Genomic DNA, 19,755 nt, shown 5'->3' on the forward strand with positions numbered 1-19,755 from the left:
CCCCTGGCTGTCTAGATAGAAAATTAACACCTTATATATACAGTTTTCCACACTTAATACAAGATTTTATGGATGAATATATTTTTATGACCATAGATGTGGTTGATTTATTTTTGACTATTCCTCATGGCATTGGGCTGGAATATTTTAACAACACTGTTTCTAGCCTTACATTCTTGGAAATAGGGAGGTCCATCTTGTGCATTACTTGATGGAAATAGTATTACATAATAACTTTATCTAGTTTGGCAAAGAGCTTTTCAAAAATGGAAGGGGGTTGTCATGGGTGCTATTTGTGTGCTTGCATATGCTAATTTGATAATGATCTCCTGGGAAAACAAATTTATATTTAAATCCCAGTTCAATAATTTTTTTAAGCTTTATTGTCTTTATTTGGATGACATTTTTTTTCTCCTGTGGAACAGTATTTCTGATTTATTAGAAGAATTTTTTGAATATATAAATTCATGCACTGAATTTTTAAAGTTTACTTATTATTGTTCTAGACCTAGTATCAACTATGTAGATGTTCTTTTAAAGAAAAAAAATATGGCAGTAGTATTGTATCAAATAATTATAGGAAACCATCTTTTTTGAATACTTACCTACACTTCAACAGCTGTCATCCCCATCTCAGAAAAGGGGTCTTATAAAAGGGCAGTTTGTTAGGTTAGCCAGGATGCTCTCGGCCAATGATGATAGAGATCCAGTTTGACATTCTGGCGCTTATGTTCTTTGAGAGAGGATATCCATCTAATTTAGTTAACCAAGTAAGAGACGAGGTAAAAAAGGAGAGACATAAGAGAGTTAAAGTGCTCTTGGTATCGTACTTGGACTTTGGTGATACAACAAATGGCCTTAAAGTTACTGATGATAATAAAAATGATCCATTCAAGACAGCTTTTGTTTTAAAATACTTCTCTCATAAAAAAATGGAGTAACATGAATTCTACAAAATAATTGGAACATCTTTAACTTTGGCCAGGGAGTACTGGAAACCTTAGGGTCTTGTTCACATTTTGTATACAAAAGAAGTAAGAATTTCAAAGATAATCTTGAATAACCTAAGGACAAGTGTGGTTCTAAAGAAATATTTTTTAATAGTTTGAATATAAATAAACATGGGCGATGTAATCAATATGGTTACATTTTCATAGGTCACATGATTAAGATCCAGGATTATACCTTCCATTTGCCCCCTAATAGTAATTGTAACTCCAAAGAGGTTATTTACATTAGTATATGTATAAAATGTGATGCATTTTATATAGGTAAACCGGAAAGGTCTTTACACAAACAAATATATGAACACCATTATGACCTCAAAAAAATGTAATGAAAATAATGCATTGTTTAGACATTCCAAAGTCATACATTTCAACCTCTGGGGGGCCCTTGGGAAAGCTTATTGGAATATAGAGAGCTACAGTGGCACTTGAGCCTACTGGCGGACAATGCTCCTGGTTTCAATGACAGCATTTCTATTGCAAGTGTATTAAAAGTTAGAACAGCAAAATTTTAAATAGAAGGACATACAATAATGATGAAATCAGTAGTATTACTAAAAAGAAAAAACTCCTTACAGGGTTAAAGTTATTAATGTGAAATTTGTTTTTTAAAATTTTAAATACTTTTTAGGTATAGACAACATTTTTTTTGCATACACATTTTTATTTCTATCTATAAAAATAAATCCATGTGTTTTTAGTGGGCATCTTATACCTCTTAATTATCACATTTGTGTGGGTTTCTCCAATTTTTATAAAATTTTAATCAGGTTTTGGGTATGTTTATAACTATTAACCATGAGACTTTATTCATATGCTGCATAGCATTCATTGGTCAAGACAGTCCACCTTTTGTATGTTTTGTATTTTTATCCTGATTTACTGAATTTTATAATTCCTTTTTACATTGGTGAAGTTTCTTTATATATATATATATATATATATATATATATATATATATATATTTACATACTTATTTAATTCTATTTATACTTAGTTTAAGATATATGTTAGATACTATTTTTAAACTACATTTTATGGTAAATTAATTTCCTGTGACTTAGTCACATGACCACAACATTAATTAATTGATGCTGGTATTTAAAGGCAAGGATGTTAAAAGTGTGTAGGTTTTAAAGTCCTTCATGTATAGGACAAAAGCTCTCAACCATATGAATAAAATTTACAAAATGTATTGAATTACTGTGCAGTGTGCAGTTTCCTTCTGATGATCCAGAGTGTGCATGGCTGTTTTTGGTTCTTTGGTTTCTTTCCCTGCTGTATTGTATCTTTTTTCAAGGTGAAAAATCCCTCAACAACTAAGCAAGTAGCTCAGGAAGCTAATCAAACCTCTGAAAGGCAAATTTAAGGTAAAATTAGTCTCTGAGGCCAAGGACAATCAGAAAGCTTTCTTCAGTCATGTCCAAAATTTCAAAGGCATTACACAGCTATGTACCAATTAATTGTAAATGTTACAACCTATACTGAGTCAGAAAATATAGAAAACCTCCTGGCTGACAAATTTAGATCCACTTTTACATTCTGCACCCTGCCAGATGCTACTCAGGAAATACCCATATCCATAACTCCTCCAGCTATCACTAGAGACCAGGTATTTAAGGTGATCTCCAGGACCAAGAACGCTGCATTGACGGGTCCCAGTAATATCCCAGGATGTCACCTTTATAGAATGAAACTTGGACTATTGGGCCTGCTAGAATCACTACTTAACTACGACCTCCAAACAAGCTTTGTGCCAAATAAATGGAAGACTGCAGTAGTTATCCCACTGCACAATGGCACGACATCCATAGACCTGGGGAAGTATCAACCCATAAACCTAATTAATATGATACGCATTTGACTATCATAGGTCTACTGTAGTGAGGAAATGATTCTGTGTTGCACAATTTATAAGCAGATGTATGGCATCTAGATCCAAACATGTCATGATTTTATTGTACCCTGCTCTTATAAGACCAATCATTGAGTACAGTGCCCACATCAGTATGTTTTTGACCATGCATATGCAATAACTGCCCTCAGGGATTCCTCACAAAAGGAATACATGGTGTGTAAGACAAGTCTTATATGGACTATCTCAAAGACTTGTCCTTATATTTGGTGTCTGGGAGGCGACCTATGGCTGGCCTACAGAGCATCTTCCAGCCCAGCCCTAACGGAATTGTTGCACATCTATAAAACTAATAGTATCAGGAACACCCAGTTCAGGGACCTAAATCTTACTTGCAGCATAAATAATATATGCTGAAAGGACAGATATTTTTCTCAGAGACTCTCTCTTTTCTGGAACAGGTTTCTCAGCTATGTGAAGCAGATTTTATCCTTGCACTCATTCTAGTGAAACTTGGATCAGTGAATGGGGAGCAGTAAATATACCCCTGGTCTGGTGCCTATGTCTGCATTACACAGAGGAAGCTTGTAAATGTGCTACCACCCATACCAAAGTATATATATAGCCCCACAAAACCCTTGGGAACCAATACGGGTACTTTTCCGTTATCAGGGCAACAGCTCTAATGACCACTTGGAACCAAATCTGTACATCAGGCATATAAAGCCAACACCTTATTCACAAATACTAAATCCAAACATAAAAAGGAAAATAATCACATCAGCACTGCACAAACATGTACATCAAAATGGATCTTCACTTAACAATCTTCCTGGTGAAATGGGTAGAAACTTTCCTTATGGATATGCCTTAGAGTGTCAGCTTGTTGCTTCTGGAAAAAAAAATGCACAGCTAGCTATAGCAAAAGATGAAATGTCCTCGCCATTTCAGAAATGGCACATGAAATAATATACCGGTGTGTGTAAATATATGTAATTAATGTATTAGAGTACTCAGCGAGTAGCGCAGAGATCCCATGGCAAGACCTTTGGCAGGGTTGATGCTTTATTTGAAGATATGGAGTGCAACTTCTGTGCAACTGCAGCCGTAATGTCAAAGTTCACAACACATGCAGTATCACATTTAAAAGTTAGAAATTACTTTTCAGTTATACAGTGCATCATATGAGCTACGGATTCAGTTTCATTGCAGGTTTTCTGTTTATTTGTGTGCTAACTTTGGTTAAATGGGTGCTATCTAACAGATTATTTTTCATGCATGATCATCTTCAAAGACAAAATATAAATTGGCCGTACTTGGCAACTGCATGGCAGCATTAAGCAATTAAAATGTACCTAGAAAGCTCACTGCCTACAAGTGGCCTTAGTTAATCACCATTACTTACCTTGTTCGGTTCACGAACAAAGCTTTTCTGACACCCTGAATCAGCAGAATCAAATGCTTCACTTGTGGCATTAGCAGAAGAGCAACCTTTGAGAGAAGCGGCTGTATCATTGTGCGTTTTTACAACACTTTCACTTTACGAAGCCCTTCTGGGCTCTATACCTCTCAACCTCTTAAGATACAGAAATTTGAAGAAAGCCATATATAATTGGGGGACAAAGGGTAAAAAATATGGATAACTTTTAATATCGCTCTTACAAACATATAAAGTTGATAGAATAACAGATTTTGGATTAGCATGAATTTTAAATGCCGATTAGAGCTGTTGCTCCGATAACGGAAAAGTACCTACCAAACAAACTTTATTGGGAGGTATGGCTAGGCTTAAAATGGCCCCTTAGGTTGATAGTCTAGTATTCAACTATGGGACTATGAAGATATTTTACTTTTATTCTTTAATCTTATTTAGTGCAGGTATTTAGAACTGGGCCTATCTTGCTGGCAATGCTGTTTCCAACTGGATGGCTGCAGCTGGGATTTTCTTTTTTCTTTTTTGTAAATTTATTAATTTTCAGTTCTGTTGTTTTTTATGTAACTGTAGTGGGTTTTGTAGGGTTTATGTGGGTACATTTTTTTGTGTGAAATTTCATGTTTTCGCTATTTAAACATGAACGGTACTGACTTTGGAATGATGACACATGCAATGGCATAATGGTTAAGGTCTATACCTTACTGACACAAGGTACAGGGTTTGATTGTCACTGTCTGGTTATTGGATAGATGTGTAAAAGTCTGCAGATTCATTGCTTAGTATTAATTATGAACATGCTTTCTAATGTGTTCAGAGTGATTGTAAATAGACATAGCAACACATTTCTAATAAACGTTAATCAGATTATCTCTAAGTATTACTAGTTGTTAGAATATAATTTGTATGTATACATCATATACCTAGATCTGCATATATAATACACTGTTTTTTTGTTTGCCTTGTTGAGAATATGCATGGAAAAGAAGGCTGTATAAATAGTGGGGCAACCAATTTTCTCTGAACACTGCTTGCAAGACAATTTCTAGTTACCCTGTCCTCTTTCAACCTCTCTTTAAACTGCAGACACCTATGGAGCAGTCCATGGGAGTAGTTTGGGGTGGGAGTTGAAAAGTATATACACACACTTTCTTCCTGCAGGATCATCTTCAGCTATGACACTGAGGTTATAAGAAATTTGCCACAGTGCAGTATAAAAAATTACACAAGGACAGTTTGAAAACAGAAGCTGTTTACATAGGAAGTATAATAGCTTAAAAGTTGTTTAGTTCAGCATTTTCATTTCTAGCTAATCACCTAGATAATATGCAGCTATGGATTTAATGTATATGTAGAGCAGAAGAGTCAGAAAGGCTGATTTTAAGTTTGAGCTACTCCTTGAGAATTAGCAGGCAAGCATTCTAGAATTGTAAAAGAATTGCCAGTACTTAGAATGCTCCCCCTCAGCTCCAATCCTGGACTGAACTGCTTCATATAAATTCTGTTGCAAGCTAATTGTTTGTCTAAGAACTTAGGTGGCCGTCTCTTCCTTCCTCCCTTCCTGCTGGTTCTGGGAAAACAGGAAGAAGGAAAACAAAGGAACTAATGACACATTTCTGGGAATGTGCTTTAACAAGATCAGATGAGGCAATTTACACTTTCTGTTAGTTAAAATAGTGATCATCTATATTAGAAAATCTAGGAAAGCAGAAAATGAAGGAAGGTCTGCTATGTGCAGTTAGCTTGTTACTACTTGTCCGCTTTTCAGGTAAACTCTTTATGTATGCATGTATATGGCAAAATATAATGTGTTAGTGCTATAGTCTGCTAGTTCAATCACAACTCTTTCTGTCTTAGTAATTGTAATATGATTTGTATTTAAAAATACCTAAGAATATTTTCTCTGACCGGAGATATGTAATGAGATATATGGCTCTTGTTGTCAGTGTACCTCTCAGCTGCCCCTAGTTTTCAGGAAAAGCCCTAAATTTGCTTCACAGCTTTGTTTGGCACCTGACAATATTTGTGATTTGTGTGTGTGTGTGTGTGTGTGTGTGTGTGTGTGTGTGTGTGTGTGTGTGTGTGTGTGTGTGTGTGTGTGTAAGAGATAGGATTGCAGTCATCATGTAATATTACAATTACTGATTTAAAAATGTGAATTAGTACAAATCCTCTTATTCTGTAATATTTTATATGAGCTCCATCATTGTTCAAACATTCACTTAAGTCAGGGCATTTGCCTCTAAAAATTTTTGGCAATGTCCCTGTGTGTTGACTTAAAAGACTGAGACTTAACGGTTGCCCTGTCTTTATAAATTATGTATCGTCAGTGGTGCAGACTTCGTAGTCATTTTTAGTCCTTTTTCTTTTTGTTTGTTTTCATGTGGATACTAAAGATGCATGACAGTCTTTGAAATGAGTTTGACCATTTTTATTTTAAATAAAGCTGTAGCAGAAACTTCAGACACTATGGTTGTAAGTCAGCAGTGTTGACCAGTGTACCACTATACAGCACTAACAACATAGTCTAAAACTGAAGCTACACCTATAATTCAGTTGACTTCTGCCTCAGAGTGGTTTTGAATGGATATCAGCATTAAGTTTTAGGTGCGTACTGAATGGTAATAACTCAGACTAGAGGACGGTATGTAGACTTTATTGAGGATAGGGTGGTGATGGTGATGGAATTTAGTGACATTTGCTTTAATTCATGTGACACTTTTGGTATGATAAATGGATAAGCCAATCTGTTTGTGTTGCATTCCTTATAATAAATGGATAACCTGATCTGTTTGTGTTCCATTCCTTATGACAAATGAATAACCTGATCTGTTTGTGTCTCATTCCTTATGATAAATGGATAACCTGATCTGTTTATGTCACATTGCTTATGATAAATGGATAATCTGATCTGTTTGTGTCTCATTCCTTATGATAAATGGATAACCTGATCTGTTTGTGTCGCATTGCTTATGATAAATGGATAATCTGATCTGTTTGTGTCGCATTCCTTATAATAAATGGATAATCTGATCTGTTTGTGTCATATTCCTTATGATAAATGGATAATCTGATCTGTTTGTGTCTCATTCCTTATGAAACATGATCTGTTTGAGTCGCATTCCTTATAATAAATAGATATCCTGATCTATTTGTGTTATATTCCTTATGATAAATGGATAACCTGATCTGTTTGTGTTACATTCCTTATAATAAATGGATAATCTGATCTGTTTGTGTCACATTCCTTATGATAAAAAGATAATCTGATCTGTTTTTGTCACATTCCTTATGATAAATGGATAACCTGATCTGTTTATGTCGCATTGCTTATGATAAATGGATAATCTGATCTGTTTGTGTCGCATTCCTTATAATAAATGGATAACCTGATCTGTTTGTCATATTCCTTATGATAAATGGATAATCTGATCTGTTTGTGTCTCATTCCTTATGAAAAATGATCTGTTTGTGTCGCATTCCTTATAATAAATAGATAACCTGATCTATTTGTGTTATATTCCTTATGATAAATGGATAACCTGATCTGTTTGTTACATTCCTTATAATAAATGGATAATCTGATCTGTTTGTGTCACATTCCTTATGATAAATGGACAATCTGATCTGTTTTTGTCACATTCCTTATGATAAATGGATAATATGATGTTTGTGTCTCATTCCTTATGATAAATGGATAACCTGATCTGTTTGTGTCGCATTCCTTATGATAAATGCATAATCTGATCTGTTTGTGTCGCATTCCTTATGATAAATGGGTAACTCGATCTGTTTGTATCTCATTCCTTATGATAAATGGATGACCAGATCTGTTTTTGTTGCATTCCTTATGATAAATGGATAACCTGAACTGTCTGTGTCGCATTCAGATAACCTGATCTGTTTGTGTCGCATTCCTTATGATAAATGGATAACTCGATCTGTTTGTATCACATTCCTTATGATAAATGGATAACCTGATCTGTTTGTGTCGCATTCCTTATGATAAATGGATAAGCTGATCTGTTTGTGTTGCATTCCTTATGATAAATGGATAATCCGATCTGTTTGTGTCACATTCCTTATGATAAATGGATAACCCAATCTGTTTGTGTCGCATTCCTTATAATAAATGGATAACCCGATCTGTTTGTGTTGCATTCCTTATGATAAATGGATAACCTGATCTGTTTGTGCCTCATTTCTTAAGATTAGTGGATAATCATAAATGGATAACCCAATCTGTTTGTGTTGCATTCCTTATGATAAACGGATAACCCAATCTGTTTGTGTCGCATTATTTATATATTTTTCACTCATATGCTGGACATGTTGATCTATTTTGTCTTCCAGCTCTTCTGTCTTTGTCTTACTATGGTTTGCATTTTTTGAGAAGCTCCCACTGACAAGCTTTGTCTATAACTCCCCACCCCACTGCACCATCCATACTCTCATGCTTGGTATCTGTCTCCATATACTATATTAAGTATACATCCTATGTGGTGGGTGTCAGTCAATATATCATACGTAGTGGACTGTTTAATGTTTTGTTTACATTTGTAAGGTAGGTTCTGCTACATTTGCTACTCCCCCATTTTTTTTTTCATTTTTTTTGTCTGGCTTTATAGTGCACTCTTCAACCCAAAGGTTATTTTTGCCATTAACGCACCCCATTCTCTTCCAGATATAGAGGATGCGATTATGATGACAGGACCTGGACTCTTTGATGTCTGATGTTTGCTTACACATGCATATTGTGATGCCTGTGCACTAGCCCAGCAATCAAGAGGCCTCAATCATCACCACTAGCACCAGTGAGGGGCGTCCATATAGGGAAAGGATAATAACTACACACACAGTAAAGTACAATTTCCCTTAAGAGCATGCAGAGATCACAGTCAGTCTGGGGCTGGTTTCTCCCTTTCTCTCTAGGTCCCAAATAAGACTCTCCACTGGCACAGCTATAGGGTCCACATCTCAGCCTAGTGGGCAAGCTAAAACCTCCAGCACCCTCTCTGTCCAACCAGTGCTTTATGTCCCTGCCCAAGTAGCTGACACGCACACACTTTGAGATAAGAGTTTATACAACCACACAGACACTCCTGGGGAAGGCTGGCACAAGTTCTCCAGCTGTGCCCCTTTTACCCAGACTATACGATAGAAATCACTGCCACCACCCAGCTAATATTTATCAGCTACTCAAAGGCCCTTATGAAAGGGTGTCCAATTATACTGTGCAATATTATTAACCGAATGGTAAGTGTGACTGAACAGTCAAGACTTATTTGGAGTGACTTGGTACAGCACCACTATATACATGCAATGTACTCTTAGAGCTTAAATTATCTCTACATAAAACAGCCACAGTTGAAAGGTTTAAAAATATTTAATAATAAATAATAAAAACACAAGACAATACTTCTTACTACACAGTGCTAGTCAAGAGTTCAGAGATCACAGAGAAATACTTAAAATAATACAGTCGGAAAGTTCTGACATCACAGAAAAACAAACTAGTCTACTCTTCCTATTTCCTAGCTATATCTAAGAGAAAACACAGTTCTAAAATCCTGCTTACATTCAGACACAGGCAGAGTGGTGAGTTGGATGTTCTCAAGACAAATGCTCAGATGCTCTCATTCTTTCTGTCCTTAAATTGATAACACAGTACCACTGATTCATTTCAGATTACATCATTTCTTTCTGGTTCCCAGGATAACAGACTCTTGGAGGTTAATAGCCCTTTTGATCTTGCAGCTGATCAGGAACCAAAGCAATAAAAGAGATTATACATGCAAATTCTAGCCACTAACTCTGGCCTCAAAAGAATAGACAGAATGCCTTTATCTAGACACTCGGCTCCAAGTTTTGACATCAAAGAATTGACTTATCAGCTTTGTTACAGCAGAGTGCAGTGTTGTTACATTTTTGCAGTTCCACATCTAACACCATTTTTCCCCATTTAAGAGAACAAGTCTGTGGCTTATATTAATATTTACAACTGACAGAATTATCTACAAAATGTTATCTGGTTAGACTGGCAGCCTTCACCTGTCTTCACACATCACTCCCCCCACCCCCCCACACTGGGGAACTCAAGCTAGTTTTTCAAGTGACTCTTGAGAAACGTTGTTTGAGAAAGTTAGGTCTATCTGAGTATACCTTATCCCATTCCCTGTCGTGAGAGCCCATCTGCATTGGCATTGCTAATCCCACTGCGGTGCTGCACTGACATATCATCTGTTTGCAACCCTAGGCTCCATCTTAGCAACTTGGCATTTTGCTGGCTGGCTCTGTGTAACCATGCAGGGGGTTGTGATCTGTCACTACAGTGAATTTTCTTCCATACAGATAAGGCTGAAGTTTCTTTAGTGCCCACACTATGGCTAGACATTCCTTTTCTACAGCTGCATAGCATTCCTCCCTAGGTTGGAGCCTATGACTGAGATAAACCACTGGGTGCTCTTCTCCCTCTGAAGAAATCTGGCTAAGTACAGCCCCCCCCCCATGGTTCAAAGCATCTACCTGTGCAACAGATTCTTTGCTGTAATCTGGACTGGCTAACACAGAAGGTCTTCCCAAAGCTTCCTTAAACTCCTGGAATACCTGCTCACATGCTGGGGTCCACAATACCTTATCTGGCCTTTTCTTCTTTGTCAGGTCTATGAGTGGAGCAGCTATACTATAACTGAGAACAAACTTCCTGTAGTATCCTGCTGTCCCTAAGAATGCCCTCACCTGCTTTTTGGTAACAGGTGCAGGCCATGCCTGAATGGCTTTTACTTTGGCAGGTTCTGGCCTGATCTTATCACTCCCCACTCTATGTCCCAGGTAGGAGACCTCTGCCATACCCAACTGACATTTGTTGGGCTTAATAGTCAACCCTGCCCTCTGTAGTCTGCCCAGCACCTTCCTGACATACTGAAGGTGATCTTGCCAGGAATGGCTGTAGATGGCAATATCATCTAGGTAAGCAAGGGCAAACCCTCCTGCTTCTGCTAGGATATGATCTACCAGCCTCCAAAAAGTCAGTGGGGCATTTTCATCCCAAAGGGCATCTTTGTGAACTCATACAAGCCAAAAGGAGTCACAAAGGCTGACTTCTCTTTAGCACTGGGAGTCAAGGGCACCTGCCAGTAACCCTTGGAAAGATCAATGATTGTAAGATATTTAGCCCCACCCAGCTGCTCTAGCACCTCATCTGTCCTAGCATAGGGTAAGCATCTGACTCTGTGTGACTATTTAATTTCCTGTAGTCCACACAGAACCTGGTGCTGCCATCCTTATTTGGCACCAGCACCACTCGGGAGGCCTAGTGACTGTTGGACTCTTGAATCACCCCTAGTTTATACATCTCCTGTATCTCCTCCCTCAGAGTCTGTTTGACTCTCTCAGGCACCTTATAAGGGGCCTGCCTAATAGGCATTTGAGGTCCTGTATCCACCTGGTGCAGCATCAGGTGGGTGCACCCTGGTTTCTCAGTGAACATGTCCCAAAACTCCAGTAACACTGCTCGGATTTCTCGAACTTGTGTAGGAGATAGCTGCTGGGATATTGCTACCCCTTCCACTGAGGTGTCAGCCTGAGCCTCACTGAGGAGATCAGTCACCAGATCTCCCTCAGGCTCCTCCTGCAATCCACTGCAAATGCTCAGCACAAGGGCATCCTTATCATGGTAAGGTTTCTTCATGTTAACATGGTACAATTTGTGACCTTGCCTCCTGCCTAGCAGTTCCACTATGTAGTTAACATCACTTACCTTTCTTTCCAACTTGTAGGGTCCCTCCCAAGCTGCTTGCAGCTTGTTGTGTCTGACAGGAAAGAGAACCATTACCTGCTGCCCCACAGTATACTCTCTAGCTCGAGCATTCCTGTTATACCACACCTTTTTCTGTTGTTGGGCTTCTGCCAGGTTCTCCTGGGCCAAACCCATGAGTTCCTAGAGCCTTGTCCTTAGGTTTAGGAACTATGCCACAACAGACTCCTTGTGAGGTTCACACTCATCTTCCCACACATCTTGAATTAAATCTAGAGGGCCCCTCACCCTATGCCCATACAACAACTCAAAGGGTGAAAACCCTGTGGATTCCTGGGGAATATCTCTGTAAGCAAACAACAGATGGGGCAAATATTTGTCCCACTCCCTCTTAAACTGGTCTGCAAATGCCTGTAGCATGGACTTGATCGTAGAGTTTAACCTCTCAACTAGACCATTAGTCTGGGGATAGTAGGGGGTGGTCTTCAGGTGCTTCACCCCATAGTACTTCCACAGACAAGCTAGCAAGTCTGACCTGAAATTGACACCTCTGTCAGTCAGGAATTCTTTTGGGAAACATACCCTGCTGAAAACCTCTAACAAAACATTTGCCACCGTTTCTGCCTCAGTGGAGGACAGAGCCACTGCCTCAGGGTATCATGTAGCATAATCCACTAGCACTAGGATATACTTTTTACCTGTGGAACTTGTGGTACTCAGAGGCCCCACAATATTCATAGCTACCCTCTGAAATGCTTCATCAATCACAGGTAAAGGCATCAAAGGAGCTTTCATTTTGTCTCCTGCCTTGCCTACCTTTTGCCACTGCTCATAGGTCCTGCAGTACCCTGCTACATCTCTAGAAATTCCAGGCCAATAGAAGTTCTGCATAATACGTCTCTTTGTATGTTTTATGCTCATATGACCTGCAAAGGGAATATCATGGGCTATGGCTAGATGTGCCAGATGGTAGGCTCTAGGTGCTACCAACTGCTGTACTCTCTCACATTTTAGCCCTCCCTCAGTGGTCCACTCTCTATACAGTAACCCATTATCTCAGTATACAGAATTCCCCTTCTCTTAAGAATCAGGTGCCTCACTAGTTAACTGCCTCAGGCCTTGCAATGTAGGGTCTGAGAGCTGAACCTGTCTCAACTCTCTCTTTGTAACCCTTCCCAGTTCCCCTTACACAGGAAGTCTGGCATCCTCTGACAGTGGTGCCTCACTGTCAGCCTGCGTACTACTACTCACCTCTACCTTTGCCGTCACTCTGCCAAGGTAACATCAGTACCAACAAGAAGCTGTGGCTCACTTTCAGTCTCACTCCTACAGAGTAGCTCCCTCCCTGAAGTAACCACCTCACCAGTCCTGGCTGCAAGTATGCAGTCTGTCTGGGTCTCCCCCAGGCTACCATACCCACATGCTTGTCTCCTAGTCTGACTGCGTGTAACTGCATAAGTACATGGTACTGCCTCACCCAAATCCTTCCCTATCAGGACATCTGCAGGATGGTAGCTTGGTACCCCTCTTGTCTCAAGACAACCTACTGTTGGCATTTGGTCTTTCCCACTTACTGGCTGCCTCACCTTTTGTTCACCACCTTGCCTCTGTGGGCATCTGTATGTCACATGGCCACATTGGTTGCATTCAAAATATTTAACTCTAGGTCCTGGACATGTACCTGGACTAGTGGCTTCCCCTGCTACTGGCATATTCTGTTGGGGCAGTCTGTGCTGCCCACCATGGGTTCCTTTAGACCCATGAGCAGTACTGGGGTCCCTTTCCTGTGCAGGGATACCCCGCTTGCTATGTATAGTTCTCCCTTCTTCCCCAACTCATCTGAAGTAGCACATTGTCTATCAGCTAACCAGATCCTCATGTCCTCAGGCAAAGTGCTAAGGGCTTGTTCCCTCATCAAAAGGTCTGCCAGCACTTCAAACGTAGTGACCTGACATCCACTCACCCACCTATGAAAATAAGTGCTCAGTTCAGCAACATATTCACACACACTTTCATCTGCCTTGCATCTATGCTCACAAAACCTTTTCCTATACATTTCAGGTGTTAGCTTAAACAATTCTAATAAACAATTTTTAACCATAGTATAATTAAAGCAATCATCAGACATTTTAGACAGCATAGTTACAGCTTTACCATGGAGTAAGGGGGTCAGGAACCTTACCTAGAGCCTTTGGTCAACATCATACTGTTTATATACCCTCTCAAACATATGAATGAAACTATCGAAATTATCCCCCTCTTTAAACTGCAGAAGAAATTTACTGATCTTTTGTGCTTCTGGGGTCCAGTTACTCTCTTCCCCATTACCTCCATGACTATGGCAAAGAGTCTGCATCTCCTTCTCATGCTGCCTCTGCCTCTCCTTTTCCTCATTTTCCAGGCATATCAGTTTCTCATTCTCCTCACTCTCTAGATGCCTCAGTCTCTCAGCTGCTTCTGTTTCCAAACACATGGCCTCCAACTCAAGTCTCTTTAGCTCCAAATGGATTTTTAAGTCCTCTGCACAAAGGCTGAGCTGTCCATTCTCTGAGGGTGGTACATCTCCACTGCCAGTCTGATCTTCCTCCTGGTTGCTGTTTTCTGACGCAGCTGTGACCAAAGCTGCAATCAGGTATGCCTTAGTCAGGTTTCCATGCACCAGTCCCCTAGCCTGGCATATCTTAGTCAGCTAGCTCCTTGTCAGCTTTCCGTACTCCTCTACTGACATGCTGCCTGCTTTCCCCTGACTAACTAAACTAACAAAAGAAATAAAACAATTGTGATCTGAACTCTGTGTATTCACTGTGTGGCTGATTTCAAGTACAAAACACCTTCAGTGATCACTGTACACAAGCTGCATGAATTCACTCTACCCACACCACTATAAGCCAATTAGTATTTGCCAACAAATTAATATGTGGAGTGGATATCCCACCTCTGCCAAACAATTAATATGTGATGCCCATGCACTGGCCCAGCAATCAAGCGGCCTTCTGTCCTCACCACTAACACCAGTGAGGGACGTCCATATAGGGAAAGGATAACAAATACACACACAGTAAAGTACAATTTCCCTTAAGAGCATAAAGAGATCACAGTCAGTTTGGGGCTGGTTTCTCCCTTTCTCTCCAGGTCCCCAGTAAGACTCCCCAATGGCACAACTATAGGGTCCAGATCTCAGCCTAGTGGGCAAGCTAAAACCTCCAGCACCCTCTTTGTCCAACCAGTGCTTCATGTCCCTGCCCAAGTAGCTGACACACACACACTTTGAGATAAGAGTTTATGCAACCACACAGACACTCCTGGGGAAGGCTGGCACAAGTTTTCCAGCTGTACCCCTTTTACCCAAACTATACGGTAGAAATCGCTTCCACCACCCAGTTAATATTTATCAGCTACTCAAAGGCCCTTTTGAAAGGGTGTCCAATTATACTGTGGATTATTATTAACCGAATGGTAAGTGTGACTGAACAGTCAAGACTTATTTGGAGTGACTTGGTACAGTATCACTATATACATGCAATGTACTCTTAGAACTTAAATTATCTTTACACAAAAAAGCCACATTGAAAGGTTTAAAAACATTTAATAATAAATAATAAAAAACACAAGAAAATAGTTCTTAATACACAGTGCTAGTCAAGAGTTCAGAGATCACAGAGAAATACTTAAAATAATACAGTAGAAAAGTTTTGACATCACAGAAAAACAAACAAGTCTAATCTTCCTATTTCTTAGCTATATCTAAGAGAAAACACAGTTCCAAAATCCTACTTACATACAGACACAGGCAGAGTGGTGAGTTGGATGTTCTCAAGACAAATGCTTAAATGCTGTCATTCTTTTTGTCCTTAAATTGATAACACAGTACCACTGATTCATTTCAGACTACATAATTTCTTTCTGGTGCTCAGGCTAACAGACTCTCAGAGGTTAATAGACCTTTTGATCTTGCATCTGAGCAGGAACCAGAGCAATAAAATAAATTATACATGCAAATTCTAGCCATTAACTCTGGCCTCAAAACAATAGGCAGAATGCCTTTATCTAGACACCTCAGCTCTGAGTTTTGACATCAAATAATTGACTTATCATATTTTTTACAGCAGAGTGCACTGTTACATTTTTGCAGTTCCATATTTAACACCATTTTTCCCATTTAAGAGAACAATTGACAGAATTATCTACAAAATTCTATCTGGCTAGGCTGGCAGGCTTCACCTATCTTCACAAATACTTTACTTCCAGGAGCACTCCTGAACAGAGATCATGACTTGGCCAGTCCCTGGATTTTTACTAAGGTTTCAGTTTTTGACCCACATGCTTGAGACTACATCCCCAACCTTTCCCCACTGGAGACATGTTTAGGCCTTATGCCACATAATTTCTTTCCCACCAAACTGCACCTCCAGTCATGAGTCTAGGAATTTGCAAACATGGGGGAATACGGTCTGAAAAATAGATAATGGTGGGGTGTATAAAGAAGACTGACTAAGAATGAGGTGAAAAGCAGGGTCAGTCTTTGGTAAAATAGTGCCATTTGCAAAAGCCTCTATGCTGCCCTCTCCACTGCCCTCTGGCACACATCCTCCAGTGCAATCCACCCCTCATCTAGCATCCCCACACCATCCATATAACTACATAACCCCTGCCATCAAAACCATCCTCCCAGTACACACACTCCATTACCAAACACCTAACACACTCAAAAATAAAATATCCCTAAGATACCATAAGCAATTTACTTTGTATATAAAACATATCATAAGCATCCTCTATAAACTAGCCCTCACTGGATACATCCATCCAAACCCTGGTCCTCCCAAATCCAACCCAACCATAAACCCTAGTCCAAGCAACCCCTCCCCGCAACTCAACTCCTAGCCAACAAGAAAACAACAGACCTACTTATAATGTCCCTATACATCAGAAGCATATGCAATAAAATCCAAGAACTACACGCCAGCATAAACATATATTCTTCAGATATTCTCTTCCTGACTGAAACCTGGCTCAAACCTCATATCAAAAGTGAGGAAATACTTCCACCTAAATACAGCATCCTTCATATAGACAGATTGTCCAAAAAGGGAGGTGGTGTAGCATTGATATTTAAATACCACCTCAATATTCAACTCCTGAACTCATCTGCCCCTCACCACAACAATGAAGAAATCCTTTATGCCAATCTCAACTAAACCCAAACAAAACGATCAATATCATAGGATGCTATTTCCCACCAGACAAAATATTACACCCCTAGAAAATCTCCTGAGCTGGGCCACTCTATCTCTACCACCAGGAAACCATAATTCTCGGTGACTTTAACATCAACTGGCTATCCTGTAATAACAGTCTCCCAACCATTCACCTTAATCTCCATGGGTTCACTCAACTCATTCAATCCCCTACCTGAATCAACAAAAACCCTAACAATCATACCTTACTTGACTGGATTCTAGTCAAAAAAGCCCCTTACTCTTACCTAGCAGGCTGCTTACTTGACAGTCTTAGTGACCAATCCCCCACTTTCCTAATTCAGCACCACACAAACAGTCTGAAGCCCATTATCCACAGGCAAATACAAAACAAGTCTAAGTTCAACCCCAACTCCTTCATCTCCTCCCAGCAAAAAATGAACTGGTCATCACTAAAATACCTCAACCTAGATTATGCTGTCCACTTCTTCAACAGTACCTTCCGCTCCATCCTAAACACCAATGCTCCTGTAAGAAATGCCAAAGTCAGATCCAGGCATGCTCCATGGTTACAAAAGACCACCAGAACCCTAATGAAATTCAGAGATAAGGTCTGGGAGCACTGGCGACTAACAAAAAATAACTCAGATAGGCAATCATTCCTTGGACTGCGCAATAAAGCCAAAAATCATATACATCATAAATCCCTCTACTATAAATCCACCCTAACCTCTGCCAACCACAACCTAAGCAATTCTGGTCCATTATTAACACTATCCTCCACCCAGGGAAGGTTGATACCCCTCAGCTGTCCATTCCCCCCTCCTCCAGCAGTATTGCTGAATCCTTCAACAAACACTTCACTGAAACTATAACATCTCTAAACAAACAACACTTCCCTACAACAGCTCCCCCCAACTCCTAACCCTAAACCCCCCACTCCTCTTTTCTTCTTCACCTCAGTATCTACATCCAACATAAAAAGACTATTGTCAAAACTTAAACCCACCAAACTCGCAGCTGACATCCTCCCCTCTGAATACTTGAAAATTGCAGCTGATACACTAGCCTACCCAATTTCAATTCTAATCAACCATTCCATAACAGAAGGCTATGTTCCCTTGATATGGAAAATATCCCACATCATTCCCCTCCACCAAGCCAACCCATCCACCAACCTCTCCAATTACTGCCCCATTGCTATCCTCTCCCCTCTCTCCAAGATACTTGAAAAATATATCAACACCCAGGTCTCCAATTACCTCCTAGCTAATAATATCCTCTCCAAAACCCAACATGGTTTCAGGCCATATCACAGCACTACCTTTCTCTGCTCTCCTTCACCAACACTATACTTCATCACAAAAACAATGGTCTCTTCTCTACTGCTGTATTTCTAGATCTCTCAAAGGCCTTTGACATGGTATCTCATGAGCTACTACTCTCTACTCTCCCCAACCTCTCCTTCTCACAATCAGCCTGCAACTGGTTCCACAGCTATCTACACAGATGCCATCAATCAGTAATCTGGGACGATAACATATCACCTCACCTCCCAGTTACTTGCGGAGTTCCCCAAGGGTCTATCCTTGGCCCACTGCTATTCTCACTTTTCACTAACAGCCTAAATACTGCCACCACACAAGCATCTCTTATACAGTATGCAGATGACTCTACTCTCATTTTAATACTAAGTTTGTATACAGTTTTGTGCTTCAGAAAGTAGCTACTAATTGTCTTGCTATTTAAATCAGTGTTGTTTATGGAGAAAGATTTTATATTTGGGTATATAAAAAATAATTTTGATTTATTTATTTATTTTACTGAAACTTAAATGCAACCACATTTTTATACAGATGCAAATGCATTTTTTATCAAGAAAACTACAATAGCAAACAGTCAAGAATTATGCGAGTTCACTGTAGGTTACTGAAACACAGCCAGAAAGGCAACAACATTCAGTCAGATCTGCTTTGCTAAAACTAGATTCCATTGGAAAACATCTGAATGGAAGGGCAAGGCCCCAAACTCTCACTGGAGTGAGATCTGCCTACAGTTCCCAATTTAATACAGCAGAACCTGAGGTCGTATAAGCATTTCTTTAAGGATATCTTCCTGGCAGAAAAATAACTGATGCCAACAGATTAGGTTGTAATTGTTTTGACAAGTAGTGCTTCGGTTAGTCATTGTATTCCCATCATGTAAAGTGTTGCCTTATTCCACTGCAATTCCAGACTTCAAAAAGGGTGCAAATTCAGTTTATAATAAATTATTTGGCATATCAGAAAGGAGTTGTAATAAAAATGATAGACATTTCACTGTGCAGCATCTAATATGTTATAGTACTTACTCTCTGAATTAGAAACTTCCAGACTTACAGTGCCAGGCCAATGATATAGGATTGTAAATCTTATGTACGAGACATTTGACTGGTTAATGGACCCAACTAGGAGCAGCAAGTTTTCATTCTGCTACCCCCTCCTCCTTCCCTCATCATGTGACCAGCT

General features: G+C 39.5%; 1 protein-coding gene across 2 annotated transcripts in view; it reads left to right on the plus strand.

Moving 5' to 3' along the window:
• The first annotated feature begins 5,891 nt into the window (after positions 1-5,891).
• LOC122809074 (complement factor properdin) overlaps positions 5,892-19,755 on the plus strand; it is a 460,550-nt gene continuing 446,686 nt past the window's right edge. For both annotated transcript variants that reach the window (XM_044080290.1, XM_044080291.1), the window contains exon 1: positions 5,892-6,062. In XM_044080290.1, coding sequence (XP_043936225.1) covers positions 6,008-6,062 — 55 coding nt within the window. In that variant the 5' untranslated portion in view covers positions 5,892-6,007. The remainder of the gene's footprint in view (positions 6,063-19,755) is intronic.

The sequence above is a fragment of the Protopterus annectens genome, chromosome 8.part0 (genome assembly GCF_019279795.1).
Source record: "Protopterus annectens isolate FY-2018-M chromosome 8.part0, PAN1.0, whole genome shotgun sequence".
Taxonomy (NCBI): domain Eukaryota; kingdom Metazoa; phylum Chordata; order Ceratodontiformes; family Protopteridae; genus Protopterus; species Protopterus annectens.